We start from the raw sequence: 13527 nt of genomic DNA on the forward strand, positions 1-13527 counted from the left end.
ACCTGCAGACTGGTCAGGAGCTACTGAGGTAAACCGCAAAAGCACATCAGAAGAGAGCGTGTCTGAAATTCTGCGAAAAAATAATTTGTGAATTATTCAGATCTAGTATCTCAGAAGGGGACCAGAGAAATCTCCCCTTTCTGCCCTAAACCACGTAAACAGTAGTTCTAAACACACAACCACATCCAAATAAAGAAAAGGAAGTGTCCTTACATGAGAACTGAGCTTTTTTTTTTTTTTTTTAACATTTATTCATTTTTGAGAGACAGAGTGTGAGGGGGGGAGGGGCAGAGAGAGAGGGAGACACAATCCAAAGCAGGCTCCAGGCTCCGAGCTGTCAGCACAGAGCCCAACACCGGGCTCAAACCCCCGAACTTGGAGATCACGACCTGAGCTGAAGTTGGACGCTTAACCAAATGAGCCACCCAAGTGCCCCCAGAGATGTCTTTCTAAATGAGGAAGGGGGTACCCACGATGATGAGGGGCCAGGCCAGGACCCTACAACTGCACTGGTACCACCTGTGTGGACGCTGTGGGCCTGGGCGGTGCTGCCTGCCTGTGGTTGGGACCAGAGCAGGGCCCGTGGGTGATGGCCGTGCTCGGATCCCAGCAGCGGAGAGAGCCTTCACCCTCTTTACCCTCCACTGGGCCGCGTAGAGGCCACCTGCCTTCCCTAGGACCCACCGGAAGCCCCTCACAGCTGATGCCTTCTTTGCAGGCCTGAGTAAAACCAGCCCCACAGAAGAGTAATCTGGATAATAAGGCATCTTGTTAACAGTATCTAAAATAAGCTACTCTTAATGAAGCAAGAACCATACTACTATTAGGCAACACTTAAGTGATGCCTGCCGTGTGACAAGCCCTGCTCTGGGCTCTGCATATGCCTTAGCATGACCCCCAGCCCGCTCCTGGGACCAGAATTATTATCCCCTCTCACAGAAGGGGAGGCTGAGGCACAGACGAGCTGAGAGACTTACCTGAGACAGCCCTGCTCAGATGTGGCCAAGCTGGCATTCCAGCCCCAGAGACAGTTCTCAAGGCCATTTCTCTCAACCAGAAGGTTATCAAACAATTAGAAATCTAAGAAATGAGGGGCACCTGGGTGGCTGAGTCGGTGAAGCGTCAGACCTTTGGCTCAGGTCATGATCTCACGGTTCATGGGTTCGAGCTCTGCGTGGGGCTCTGTGCTGACAGCTCGGAGCCTGGAGCCTGCTTCGGATTCTGTGTCTCCCTCTCTCTGCCCCTCCCCCCTCATGCTCTGTCTGTCTGTCTGTCTCTCTCTGTCAAAAATAAATAAACATTCTGGGCTGATGGCTCGGAGCCTGGAGCCTGTTTCCGATTCTGTGTCTCCCTCTCTCTCTGCCCCTCCCCCGTTCATGCTCTGTCTCTCTCTGTCCCAAAAATAAATAAAAACGTGGAAAAAAATTTTTAAATAAATAAATAAATAAATAAATAAATAAACATTAAAAAACAATTAAAAAAAAAAAAAAGCAAACAAGACCAAGCTGGGAAAATCCCCAGAGATGGAGTTAGCTGGCCATGGAACGTGGCTCTGGAAGCTGCACGGAGCACCTGGTGGGGTCCCAGGAACGGAAGGCAGACATATAGAGAAGGGGACAGGCAGAGAAAGAATGACTGCTTTTCTTAGCATTGAAGAAAGATAGAAAGCTTAATAAGCAGTGGGGTGTGCCTGAATGGCTCTGTTGGTAGATCACGTGACTCCATCTCGGGTCGTGAGTTCCAACCCCACGTTGGAGTTGTGTGGAGATCAATAAATGGTTGTTTAAAAAAACACACACACATAACACAAGTACTGAACAGGATAATTCTTTAAAAAGCCACATCTCAACATAATACAACTTCTAATACATTTTACCAAAAAGGAAACACAGATAACCCACAAAGGATAATCATCCTTGTCTGTCTCTCTCAAATATAAACGTTAAAAAAACAAAAAAACAAAAAAAAAAAACAGTTTAGATTAAAAAGAGAGAGGTGGGGGGGCTCCTGCTTTGAGCCACCCAGAGGGATGTGTGGTGGGGGCTTCAGGGACCCCCAGAATGTGGGCATCAGCCTGACCTCCCCTTGCTGCCCCTTCCTGGATTCTGGGCGCTGGTGGGGCAGATCCCAACCTCTGGCACCCGCAGGGGCAGGGGTAGAAATGACTCGGAGACTGTGCCGAGGAAACTCACTTACAGTCTTTATTGTAAAGAAGTTGCAGTTGAAACATGGGGACACTGAAAATACACCATCAGGGATTGTTCTTTGGGAAGAGGAAGAGAAAGATCCATAGATACAAAAATTGTAAACATGTTCACTTAAATACCCACACATAATTGGTCTATGCTACAACGTACAGGGCTGTCACTCAACTGCAACTCCAGAGGGAGGCGTCTGTCTGTAAGAATGAAATGTGGCAGCCGCATTTGGTATTGACATAATGTAAAAAGCCGGCTTTGAGCAATGCATGAGTCGTCAGCTACGCAGAGGGCCCCCGACCTTGGGCTGTGCCTTACCACGGGGGTGCAGGGCAGTTTGCTGAGGGGATGGTCCGGGAAGCCAAGGTAAAGGGGTTTGCACAGATCGGCCGTGTCCGGGGCACTGTGGGCATGGGGAGCCTCTGGGCCTCCCTCCTTGTGAGGGGCTTGTGTCTCCAGGCACCCAGGCGTCCCAAGCCTCCCTTGGGCAAGGTCTTACTGAAGGGGTTGGGAGAGGGCAGGTGGCCAGGCCTAGAGCCGTGTTGTGCCTTCCTAGCCCAGAATGCCCACATGTGGGCAGGCTCCCGGGCCAAGGCAGGTGGGGATGGGAGCAGGGGCCACAGACAGTGAGGCTGCTTGCGGGGAACTAGGAGGTGAAGCCCGAGGACTTGACCACAATCACAACATCAACAGGACCAGGCTACTCTAGCGAGCCTGTGAGGGCAAGTGGGTGGAGGCTCCAGACAGAGCGCACGCACAGCCCCATGGGGTGAGCCACCACAACAGGAGCAGGGACCGTCACTACCCTCAGGGACATGGGATGGGAACAGCGCCCATGTCTGGGGGGCAGCCCCTGCACCTAGCTGTGGACAGCTAGACCCCAGAGTGGACAGGTGAGCCGGGGGCTAGCTGACTCAGGAGAGGAATGGCCCCCTCCCAGGCTGATTCACCAGAGGTTGGAGGACACACGTCCAAGACCGCACTGTCCCCTCCTCAGGACCTTGGGCCTGGGGCCAGCGCCTAAGGGGACAGGGGGAACCTGGGGGGGGAGGGCAGCCTAGGCACCCTGGGGGCTACCCTCTCTTGGCCCCAGATGGCCCACAGTGGCCACCCCCTCTGTCCCTGGCGCTGGGCCAGGAGGACCTGAGGGAGGTCCCAGGACGCCCTGGACCCTGCCTGCCTTGGTGGCAGTCTCCGAGCCCTGGTGGGGGCCTGCCGGCCACTAGTAGGCAGGCACCTGGTACCCTTTGGGGCTGGTGTCCAGGGTCTCGGTGAAGGGAGGGCTCTGGTAGGTCTCGGTGCCCTCCACGCCGCTGCCCACCGGGTAGCCAGGATAGGCCTGACCCGCCCCGGCGCCCAGCTGTTCGGTGGCAAAGAGCGACATGTCCGTGCCCAGGCGGAACCGCTGCAGGGCCTTCACAGTGAGCGCCACCTGAGGGGGAGCCCGGGGTCAGCCAGCACCGACCCCGCCCCGCCCCGGCCCCGGCCCGGCCCCCGCCGGCCGCACTCACCCAGCTGAGGATGGAGAAGAAGCTGAAGGCGATGGCGGCCCGCGCCGCGTCTCCCGCCTGCAGCGTGCCGGGCCCGGGCGCCGTGCGCTGCCACTGGTTGGTGAGGAAGCAGAAGCCCACGAACCACAGGAAGGACCAGAGCCCTGCGGGCAGGCGCGCGAGTCAGGGGAGAGGCCGGCGCGGGAGGCCCCGCCCACCGCCGGCAAGCCCCGCCCCGGATGAAGCCCCGCCCCGCGGCCCGGCCCCGCCCACCTGAGAAGCCCAGGTCCAGCAGCACCGCGCGGCGGCGGTCGCGGACGCTGCTGATCTGCTGGAAGCGCACGTCGAGCAGCAGGAAGGCGGCGCAGGCGAGGAAGGCCCCCAGGCCGAGAGCGACGCCGAAGCGGCAGGCGCCCGCGTTCCCGTTGAAGACGCAGCGCAGCTCGGGGCCGCTGTCGGTGTTCACGTAGCCCTCGTTGACTATGGGCCCGAAGACGGCGATGGAGAACACCTGCGGGCGGCGGGAGGGAGGGGGCAGGGGCACTCAGGGCCCTGCGGTGGCGCCCCCTTCCCAGCCCAGGCGGATGTCCCCGTCACCCACCGCGACTGCTCACGCCCTCGGGCCTGTCCCTACCGCTCCCTGCAGCACAGCGCCCATCTGTGGATGGGATCTTCGGGCACCCCTCCCTTAATACCTCCCTCACGTATTTAAAAATTTTGGACATAGGAGCGCCTGGGTGGCTCAGTCGGTTAAACCTCCGACTTCAGCTCAGGTCACGATCCCACAGTTCATGGGTTCAAGCCCCGCCTCGGGCTGTGTGCTGACAGCTAAGCGCCTGGAGCCTGCTTCAGATTCTGTGTCTCCCTCTCTCTTTTCCCCTCCCCACTCCCACTCACTCTCTCTCTCTCAAAATAAATAAAAACATTTTTAGAAATTATGGACATGTACCATTTAGTGAGCATCTACTATGCTCAGGCACTATGCTTAAAACCGCGACTTTACATGGATTCCTCATAGAATCCTCCCTGCAAACCACAAGGGGGCCATTGTTCTTATCCCCTTTATAGATGGGAAAATTGGGGCTCCAATTAGTGAAGTCACTTGGCTGATAAAAGATGGGGCTGACATTCAAACTGGGTCATCAGCACCGCAGGGCCCCTACACTCCAGACTGTAGGAACAAGAGCCTTCACCTGGATCAGTGATTCCCAGGCTCCAGCGGGTGGCGCTGTGGGAAGCAGGTGTGAAGAGAGGGGCCAGACCACACAGGGAAGCCGCGGAGGGACAGTTGCACAGCTGACACCCAGGCCCTGCCTAGAACCCACCCTCAGCATCCGGGAGCTGTGTGGCCCTGCTTCTTAACATGCCAAATACAGTAACAGGTGCAGCTCATGGAGTACTGGGGGCAGAGAAATAATGCCCACCTGCCGTGCTGCACTTGGTGGGCACCCAAGGGATGACAGCCCCATGTGACTGATTATTGGCACCATAAGTGTTCCGGCTCAAAAGGCGATACTATTAACCTTCGGGGTTCAGTCAAACCACAGCATCCCGTGCCCACAAAGGCTGGAAGGCAGGTGGCAGCGGACCATAGTCATTTTACTTTATTTATTTATTTATTTATTTATTTATTTATTTATTTATTTATTTATTTATTTATTTTTTAAGGTAGGCTCCACAGCCAATGTGGGGCTTGAACTCACGACCCTGAGTCACATGCTCTACCGACTGAGCCAGCCAGGCACCCCTGGACCACAGTCATTTTAAACCTGATGCTGCTGTTTTAGCTCTGGGCAGCACTGTGTTTCTAAAAACAGACCTTCCGTTTCAACTTCATTTCTCTCCTTTCCTTCGCCAGCTCCTTGAGATGAAGTCCGGAGGGAAACCCAGGTGTGGGGTATGGATATGTGCCCCCAGGGTGGTCCACAAGTCGCACCAGAGCTGGCACTAGGATACAGGGGTCCTATCCTGGTCTGCCCCAAGTCAGCCCACCCTGGGCATCGCTCTCCTTGAAGACAAGCGGGCAGGTGCAGCTGGCACCAAGTGCCAGCGGCTACACAAAACCCATATAGTCACCCCACCTCTCCATCTTTCCTGCCTGGAGGCGTTCGAGGGGGAAGCAGGACGCCCCCTCTAGGGATGCCCCACTGGGCGAGGCTGTGCCCAAATCTGCCTCTCCCACACCACCCCCAGGAAGTCCTAGTGCAGAGCCCCTTCTTGCTGCCCCACCCAGAGGGATCCCAGAGCACCCCCACACTCACAATTGCAACTGGGGGGCCTGGGAAAGGGCCAGTTCCCTTCGAAGGAGGCTGGAGGATGTGTGGGGGGGAGAAGCGGGCGGAAGCTCTGCCTGATACACTTGGCTCCCACAGCCCCCTCCTCGTGCTGAGATGGAGCGCTCGAGCCCAATCCCGTCCCCGCCCCTGTGCCCGCTTCCAGGTCGTGAGAACAAGAAAAACGGAGCGAGGGCTAAGGTAGGGGACAGAGTTAGACCTAAGGAGGAATTGGAGGATGGGGGCGGCGGGCGGTGACCTCTCAAGGTCCCCGGCGGTTGCCGCCGGCCCCTCCCCCTCCCGCAGGTGGGCGCGCCCAGCCCGGTGACGTCACCCCAACCTGCGGCCGGCGGGGGAGGGGCCCGCGGGGACAAGGATGGGGGCGAGGGGCTAGGGGCAGCGGGAAAGGACGAGGGATGCGAGGCGAGGCGAGGCGGGATCGGGGACCGGGGCGGGGGCCACTCACCCAGGACGCGACCCGCAGTAGGGTCTGGGGCCGCCGGGCGAAGCTCACGGGGTCCAGGGCGGCCCCCGCGCGGCCCGCGCCGAACGAGGCTCCCTCCATGGCTGGCCCAGGAGGGACGTGCGCCCCCGGCGCCCTCTGTCTGTCTGTCCGTCCAGCCGGCCCCGCCCGAGGCCGCCCGGGTGTGCTGCCGATGCTGCTGGCGCTGCCGCTGCTGCCGCCGCCTCCCGGGAGCGCGCGCCGGCTGCGGCGGGGGCGCGCGGGGCGGGGCCGAGCCGGTGCCCCCCGCCAACTGGTCCGCGCGCCGGGCTGGAGCCCGCCCCTCCCTCCGCCCCGCCCACCGACCCACCCCCTACCTTCACCTGCTAGACCCCGCTCTGAGATGCAGACCGCCCGCCGAGCCCGCGTCTGGAGCAGGCGCTAGGGGTCCGAGCCGCCCCTCACGGGTGAAGTCGGGAGTCAGCAGGGGAGGGAGACGCTGGACTCAGCCTTTCCCGCAGCCAGGCGAAGGGACAGACGAACCTCACCCCGCCCCTCTGAGCTGAGCTCTTTGGCGAGCGAAGGGTAACCCGCTAGGGCTCCAGCGTCTTCCCCAGCCAGCCCTCAGGGAAGGGGAACCCGACTCCCCGTCTCTGGTTCCCCGCAGACCAGAGAGAAATTACTGGGCCCTTCCTATGAACCCACACAGTTGCACCCTAGCTTCTCCTTCGGAAGGTCCTAACCTCCCCGACAGGGAGAGAGAACGGCCTCTGCCGCTCAGAGGCACTTATCCAGGAGGACAGAGCCCACAGGCCAGCATGGGTGGGGCTTGGGGGACATTTCTGCTCCTTTTCGGTGGCTGGAGGCTGTCATTCCAAGGGTCCCCAGTGAGCCCATCACACTCCTGGGTCTCCCCAACCACTTGAGGCTGACATGTTTAGTTTGGGGCCACAGGGTGGGAAGAAACATGAGATGGGGAGTTTGGACAGGCTGGGGTCCCCGCCGGGTCTCCTGTGCAGACCCCCGAGCCCAAGTTAGACAGGGTCCCCTCCTCCCGTTTTTCTTGGCCAGCCTGGCAGGGTCCAGGACAACTGCTGTGTTTGTGGCTTGGGCATCGACAGGAAACGTTGGCATTTCTGGATCATTTACCGTGCCAGGTGTGGCACCACAATGGTGGGAGGCAGGGACTATCAGAGCCCCCCCCCCCCCCCACTTTTCAGATCACACACAGGCAGCTGGTTGAGTTCCCTCATCACATCAGAAAGCGACTGGTGCTCAGAGGGTCCTTGCTGTGCTGTCTGTGTGCACAGTGATGCCTGGTCCCATCTCAGTGTGGAAGCCATCCCAGGGCAGGCGTGGCCAGAAGTGTCGCCGGTGAGACTCGTGGTCCATTCCACCGTGTATCTGGTCGGTCACCCTCATCTGTCAGCAACAGCTCCTGGTCTGTCCTGAGCACCATCTGTTTGCCCCTTTTGTGTGGCCATTTGCATCAGCATCCCAACAGGCTGCTTTCTTGGGCCTGAAAAGCAAACCTCTACTCCTGACCCCCTTCCTGTCCGGATGCCCCCTGGTATTGCTCCCTTTAGTCCCAGGGACAATTCAGACGTCCCCACCCCATGCTTCCAGGTGTCGCCCTCTCCTCACGTTCCTATTTCGTGAGCCCTTTCTCATCACCCTTTTGGGGTTCTCTCCTCTTGTCCAACCTGTGACCCCCTGTGACCCTTGAACCTTGGGAGTCCCAGGGCATGGTCCTTGGGGCTTTTCTCCTCCCTCTCCGCTCACTCCCTTGGTCTGTGTGCTGTGACAGCTCGAGCCAGAACCTCCCCTTGAACTATAGTCCCACTTGCCTTCGCCTGGATTTGGGGACGGGGGGAGCCTCCAGGAAGCCAGAGTTATGGGAAAAGGGAACATCCAGGCGGTGTGTTCCTGAGCCAACCACAGCACCCCTAGAGAGGCCAGCCGGTTCCCCAACTAGCAGGTGACTTGGGAGGCTAGAAGTAAGCCACGTGCAGGGAAAAGTCCACCCAGAGGAGGAAAGCGGTGCGACTTCTCTGCCGGCTGCTCCCTGCCTCCGATTCCTTTGCACCGCTGTCCTCTCTGGGGAGGCCCTGCCGAAGCCAGCACCCCTGTGGTGCTGGTTGGGGGAAGACGCTGAGGAAGCCATGCCAAAGGCTCTGCTTCTGCCATGCCTCTGCCAAGATGCCACGAGCACAGAGATGACCAGGGCATTAGGACCCCAGGGGTGGGGCTGCTTGTTACTGGTCCATTCCGGCTGGGGGCCACGCCTGGGAGCGGATCCGGGAAGATGCCCCAAGCCTGCTCCACCCACAGCCTTCTCCAGGGCACTGATACCCAGAGCGACTTCATCCTCCCAGCTGCTGGGGCCCAAACCCCACGGTCCACTCTGGCTCCTTTCTCTTGGCTCTACTGCTACCCTGAGGCAAGCCTGCCTCTCCGCGGTCACATGCCTGCCCTCCCTGCTCTCACCCACACCTGCCTCAGCCCAGATCCGCAGCCAGAGGAACCTTTGGGAACTCATCTTGCCATTCCCTGGCTCCAAATCCTCTGAGACCTCCCCATCACGGGAGGTAGGTGGGTGTTGAAACCAAGTCCTTGCCGGGACCTTGAAGATTCGGTGCCGTCTGACCTCCCACTCACCTCTGACCTGCCCTCAGCTCCAGCACTCGGCTTCCGTGCTGTTCCTGGGGCTTCCTGGGCTGCTCTTGCCCTGGGACCTTGCCCTCCTCCGAGCAGAACTTGGACAGAAGGAAGCAGCTGCCCAGGGCGGCGCGGACAGGCCCTGTCCCTCGCCGCAAGTCCCAGCACAGAACACACCGAAGCCAGGCCCTTGGTCACCTCTCCATCATTTTATTTTGGTCTCAAGCTGAGGCTGGCCCCACACGCCTGCGTCAGGCCTGGTACAGGTAAGTGCTGGACAGGAGGCGGGCAGCAGCACTAGTGGAGCCTCAGAGAAGCCTGCCTGTGCTCTCCCCGTAGGGACCGAGCGGGGGCGGGGGGCGGGGGGGCGGGGGAGCCTCAGCCCCCAGGCCTCTTTTCCTCAATTACTGACAGCACTCAGCCTACGGGGCTGTGGTCACTGCAGCAGTCTCTAGCTACATGGTGGGGAGACCATGGCCCAGCCTCGAGGAGCAGGACAGGGAGCCCAGGCAGGCCCTTCACTTTCTCGTGCAGGGAAGTGGGCCCCAGGGCGCGGAGGCTGCATTCTGAATGGAAGGCACAGCCTGGACTCCTCCTGCCTCCTTCACCTGCAGCCCCCGGGGCCTCGGCCGAGGAGGAGCCAGCAGGGCGTCTGCGGCAGGCACCTCCACTTGTACTCCAGACCTAAGAGGGAAAGGGCCCCAAGAGCAGTGTCTGGGGACCACCCAACTGAGACACGACAGGCTGTGGCTCCGATGCACTTTAATGAGTGCCCCGCCCCTCTCTAGCCAGGCTGCCCGCAGGCCCAGGCTGCTGTCCCACGGCTCTGCCGGCCACCGTCTAGTCGCAGGACCCATCCTTCCAGCCGTCACGCCAGCGCTCGTCCACTTGCGAGCAGTCAAAGTCCGGCTTGCCTAGCTTGCGGTTCACTTCATTGTGCAGGCGGCACAGCCACTGGGTGAAGCACGCCCGGGTGCGCGTGTCTGGCTGGTTCCTGCATATCCTGTGTGGCGGAATCACGTAGAGGATGGGGACGGGCGGTGGCCCCGCTGCCCCTGCCCCTCCAGCTCCTTGCCTGCTCCATCCAGGGAGGAAAGCTGGGGTGCTGCTGTCAGCTACACCCAGAGTGCCCTTGTGCTGAGACACAGGAGCTCCCAGAACAGGGCTGATCCTGCAGTGTCCAACAGTGACGGGCTCCTTGCCCAGCTCAGGCCCCCTTCCTGAGGAGCTTGGCAAACCCTGACAACAGCTCAGAGCAAGACATTAAGGCACAAACCAGGCAACTTTACAACCTCATAACAATCAAGAAGTCTCCCGAGCATCCCTGGCCCCAGGCAGTGTGTGGAAGGGGTGGGGCCAGCACAAAGGCATAACCGAAAACCAAACCTGTTTCTAGCACCTGGGGCCCCGGTGCATCAGCTTAGCAAGGGACCTGTTCCAACAGCCCAGGTTTCACAGGGCTGCCCTGGCCCCCACATTCAGTCCAGAAACACCTCCTGGGTGCCAAACAACAGCTCTTGGGCCCCCCATTGAGGAAAAAGGAACTCTAAGGAAGCAAAAGCAGTGGATTCTCAAGGTCTCGAGATCAGCAGTCCTGCTCCAGAAGTCAGGCAAAGTGGACTCCTTAACCTGCCCGGGGCCTCCAGTGCTGAGCAAGGGACTTTGTAAGAGAAGCCTGGCCAGGCGCCTCTGGCTGTAGAAAGCAGCAGCCCCGGGCAGCTTGGCCTTTGAGGAGAAAGGAGAAGGCTCAGTGCATCCAAAGCCCACTGCTGGTGCTCCCTGCTCCGGGAAACCCTCTGTCACCTCTGCACCTACTTGTCCAGGCTCCCTTTTATGACATCAGGTAGGGGCCCCAAGCCCAGGCCGATGCTCTGCTGCCTACAGATGAGGCAGACACAACTTACCTCTTCCTTATGTCTTCGGCACACTCCTCACACGGGTAAAACTTGGAAAATAAATGTATGAACTGAGCCATGTCTTTCTGCTGTTCTGGGGTCGGCAGATCGGGGTAGTAGGCGGCCAGGGTGTGGAGGACAGCCCAGCTGTGGCGGCCCAGTTCCTCGCGATCGGGTGGGCAATCTTCCCTAAACTTGCTGTCCCGCTGCGGGAGGAGATCGACCAAGGGTCAGTTCACCTCCCTGGACCAGGAGGCGACAAGACTCCCCTTTTCCCCGCCCCAAGACAGAGGCTCACTGTCTTGAGACAGAAGTCCTAGGCCACCAATCCGGCACACGTGTGGCTGAAAGCCTAAAGGCCGGCCCTCCCTCGGGGCAAGGTTTAGGGGCAGCCTACCCTGCGGGGCACACGTCTGTCAGGCATAGGGCCCGTGGGGCCCCTCGGCTTGGGCCTTGGGAGATCAGCGCGGGGGCCCGAGAACAAGCAAGGTGTGGGGGCCGAGGGCGCGGGTGCTTGTGCGGGCCGGGACTAGGGGTCAGCCGGGCTCGCGGGCCTCTGCGGGTAGGTGGCGGCCCCAGGGTGCATCTGCACCTTCTGCTGCGTCCGCATCCACGTCTTGAAGTCCACGCAGGCCCGGCAGGGCCGCCTCCGGGACGTGTCCTCGTCGGCGACCTGAGAATCGGAGGTCGGCGCCGGGGCTGGCGTCGGGGCCGAGGCAGCGGCATCTCTCCGCCCCGCGCCCCGGCCGCGCGCGTCCGTCACTAGGTCGTCCATCACCTCGGAGCGCGCGCCGCCGGGCAGAAACGAGAAGAGGTTCCCGCCGTAGAAGCGCCCCCGCTCGCCGGGCGCCGCCATATTGCCCGCGCAATGCCTGCCGGGCCAGCTCGGCCTCCAGATGGGCCTCCAAGACGGCCGCCAGGCCAGCGCGCGCGCCGCCGCCAGGGCGCGGCCACAGGACCCGGACGCGCGCGCCGCGGGCGCAGGCTCGGGTTCGGCCGCGGGCTGGGAGGACGGGCTCGAGCTGGGGCTGGGGCTGGGGCTGGGGCTGGAGCTGGGGGCGGGGGCGGGGCCCGGGACCGGGGCGGGGTCCGGCAGGGAGGTAGGGCTGTGGGCCGAGGACCGCGTTCGAGAGGCTGTAGAGCCGGAGGCTTGGGTCCGGGTCGGCGTGGGCGAAGGGCCAGAAGCCCGGGTCCTGGCCGCGTCGCTGGGCCTCGATCCGCGTCCCGAGCCCGGCTTGCGTCGTCCGTGGCGGCGCTCCCGCTTCCTCCAGTAGAAGAGCAGCGTGTTGTGGAAAACGCGTCGCGGCCGCGCGCTGGACTCAGGCTGCTGCGATCGAGGCGAAGTCCGTGTTCCGGCCCGTGACGCCCCCATCGCTCTGCTCTGACCGCCCCGCGTGCCCGCGGCCAGGCTCTGTGCCCTCAGCCGGGGCGCGCCCAGCGGCGGGAGGCGCGGCGCCATGGCAACTAGGGACGGTGCAGTGAGCTCACAGAGAACGGCGCGCGCTAGGGCCTGGGTCCCGCGGATCCCTCCAAGCGACCGGCGCCAAGACATCGGGCGCCTCGCAACGCGGGGCGGGGCTGTGCCTGCAAAGAAGGCGGCGCGCGGCTCTGGGCTCCTCCCGGCCCGGCCGGGAGTAGCCCGGATCCTACCGCCTGCCCGAAGGGGTTATTTCCACCTGGGGAGTCGTCTCAGCTTCTATACCTACTTTCATTCATTATGCAAATATTTGTGTAGTGCCTAATCTGTTCCAAGCCCTGGTCTAGGCGCTGGTCAGGGTGGGCACAAGATCCGTCCCTGACCTCCTCAGCTCCTTGTCCAGTGGTCAAGACGGAAAAAGTAAAAACAAAACAAAAAAGGAGTCACACTAACAAATGTTCACTTACAAATTATGGGGACCATGAACAGGGCGTGGTAAGTCAAGGAGGCCTCATTGAGGAGGTGCCCCTTAGGCAGGGGCCTGAAGGATGAGGAATCGGCTAAGGAGGGCAGTCAAGGCCAAGGCTGTAGATGAGAGGGTCTTGGCCTCTCACATGGGCAAAAAGTGGGTGGGACAGGACCTGGGGAAGGTGGTGGGAGGAGAGATTCAAAGATAGGCAGGAGCACGGGAGGGCCTCATCGACTGCCCTCTGAGCTGGGGATTTATTTTAAGGACCATAGGAAGGTGCTGGACAATTTGGGGCAGGGCTACCCCGACCTGATCCCATTTCTGCGTTGGTTTGTTTGTTTCTAATTTGAAAAGTGAGCAAGGGAGAGGCAGTGGGGGGTGGGGGAGAATCCGAAGCAGGCTCCTCACTCAGTGCGGATCCCGAAGCGCGACTGGACCTCACAATCCTGGTATCATGACCTGAGCCAAAATCAAGAGTCGGACGCTCAATGGACTGATCCACTCAGGCGCCCCCTGATGAGGGAGCATGAGACAGACTGAGGGGCCAGGCACAAGCTAGCACACCCCCACCCCCGGGTGGGATATGTGTGATATTCCTTGAACACTCTGGACAAAAAAAAAAGGAAAAAAAAAATGATTAAACTGGTAAGTCTCCACCAGTTTACCAGAAGAAGGCAATCCTGCA

At 60.5% G+C, this 13527-nt stretch overlaps 2 protein-coding genes across 3 annotated transcripts; both read right to left on the reverse strand.

Annotated features, from left to right (window-relative positions):
• Positions 1 to 2178: 2178 nt before the first annotated feature.
• SYNGR3 (synaptogyrin 3) lies at positions 2179 to 6634 on the reverse strand. 2 transcript variants are annotated; one of them, XM_047838695.1, is made up of 4 exons: positions 6428 to 6634; positions 3962 to 4199; positions 3710 to 3852; positions 2179 to 3630 (listed from the first exon to the last, which is right to left on the reverse strand). In XM_047838695.1, exons 1-4 carry the CDS (start codon positions 6524 to 6526, stop codon positions 3421 to 3423), a joined length of 690 nt encoding a protein of 229 aa, XP_047694651.1. In that variant the 5' UTR covers positions 6527 to 6634; the 3' UTR covers positions 2179 to 3420. The 2 variants fall into 2 exon arrangements, with proteins under 2 accessions (XP_047694651.1, XP_047694652.1); XM_047838696.1 differs by lacking the exon at positions 6428 to 6634 and adding an exon at positions 5508 to 5791.
• A 3172-nt stretch (positions 6635 to 9806) lies between these two features.
• Positions 9807 to 12492, reverse strand: GFER (growth factor, augmenter of liver regeneration). Its single transcript, XM_047839512.1, has 3 exons — positions 11549 to 12492; positions 10966 to 11162; positions 9807 to 10064 (listed from the first exon to the last, which is right to left on the reverse strand). The coding sequence occupies exons 1-3, from the start codon at positions 12413 to 12415 to the stop codon at positions 9902 to 9904; spliced, it is 1227 nt and encodes a 408-aa protein (XP_047695468.1). The 5' UTR covers positions 12416 to 12492; the 3' UTR covers positions 9807 to 9901.
• Between the last annotated feature and the right edge of the window lie 1035 nt (positions 12493 to 13527).

This window comes from Prionailurus viverrinus, chromosome E3 (genome assembly GCF_022837055.1).
Source record: "Prionailurus viverrinus isolate Anna chromosome E3, UM_Priviv_1.0, whole genome shotgun sequence".
Taxonomy (NCBI): domain Eukaryota; kingdom Metazoa; phylum Chordata; class Mammalia; order Carnivora; family Felidae; genus Prionailurus; species Prionailurus viverrinus.

Excerpts from the sequence above, each read along its gene's own strand:
- SYNGR3 (XM_047838695.1), bottom strand. The coding sequence starts at position 6,526 with ATGGAGGGAGCCTCGTTCGGCGCGGGCCGCGCGGGGGCCGCCCTGGAC. Across the intron at positions 3,853-3,961 it reads GCTGGACCTGGGCTTCTCAG|GGCTCTGGTCCTTCCTGTGG; the intron begins GTGGGCGGGGCC and ends GCCTGCCCGCAG. Across the intron at positions 3,631-3,709 it reads TCTTCTCCATCCTCAGCTGG|GTGGCGCTCACTGTGAAGGC; the intron begins GTGAGTGCGGCC and ends GCTCCCCCTCAG.
- GFER (XM_047839512.1), bottom strand. The coding sequence starts at position 12,415 with ATGGCGCCGCGCCTCCCGCCGCTGGGCGCGCCCCGGCTGAGGGCACAG. Across the intron at positions 11,163-11,548 it reads GGATGCGGACGCAGCAGAAG|CGGGACAGCAAGTTTAGGGA; the intron begins GTGCAGATGCAC and ends CTCCTCCCGCAG. Across the intron at positions 10,065-10,965 it reads GCCGAAGACATAAGGAAGAG|GATATGCAGGAACCAGCCAG; the intron begins GTAAGTTGTGTC and ends TCCGCCACACAG.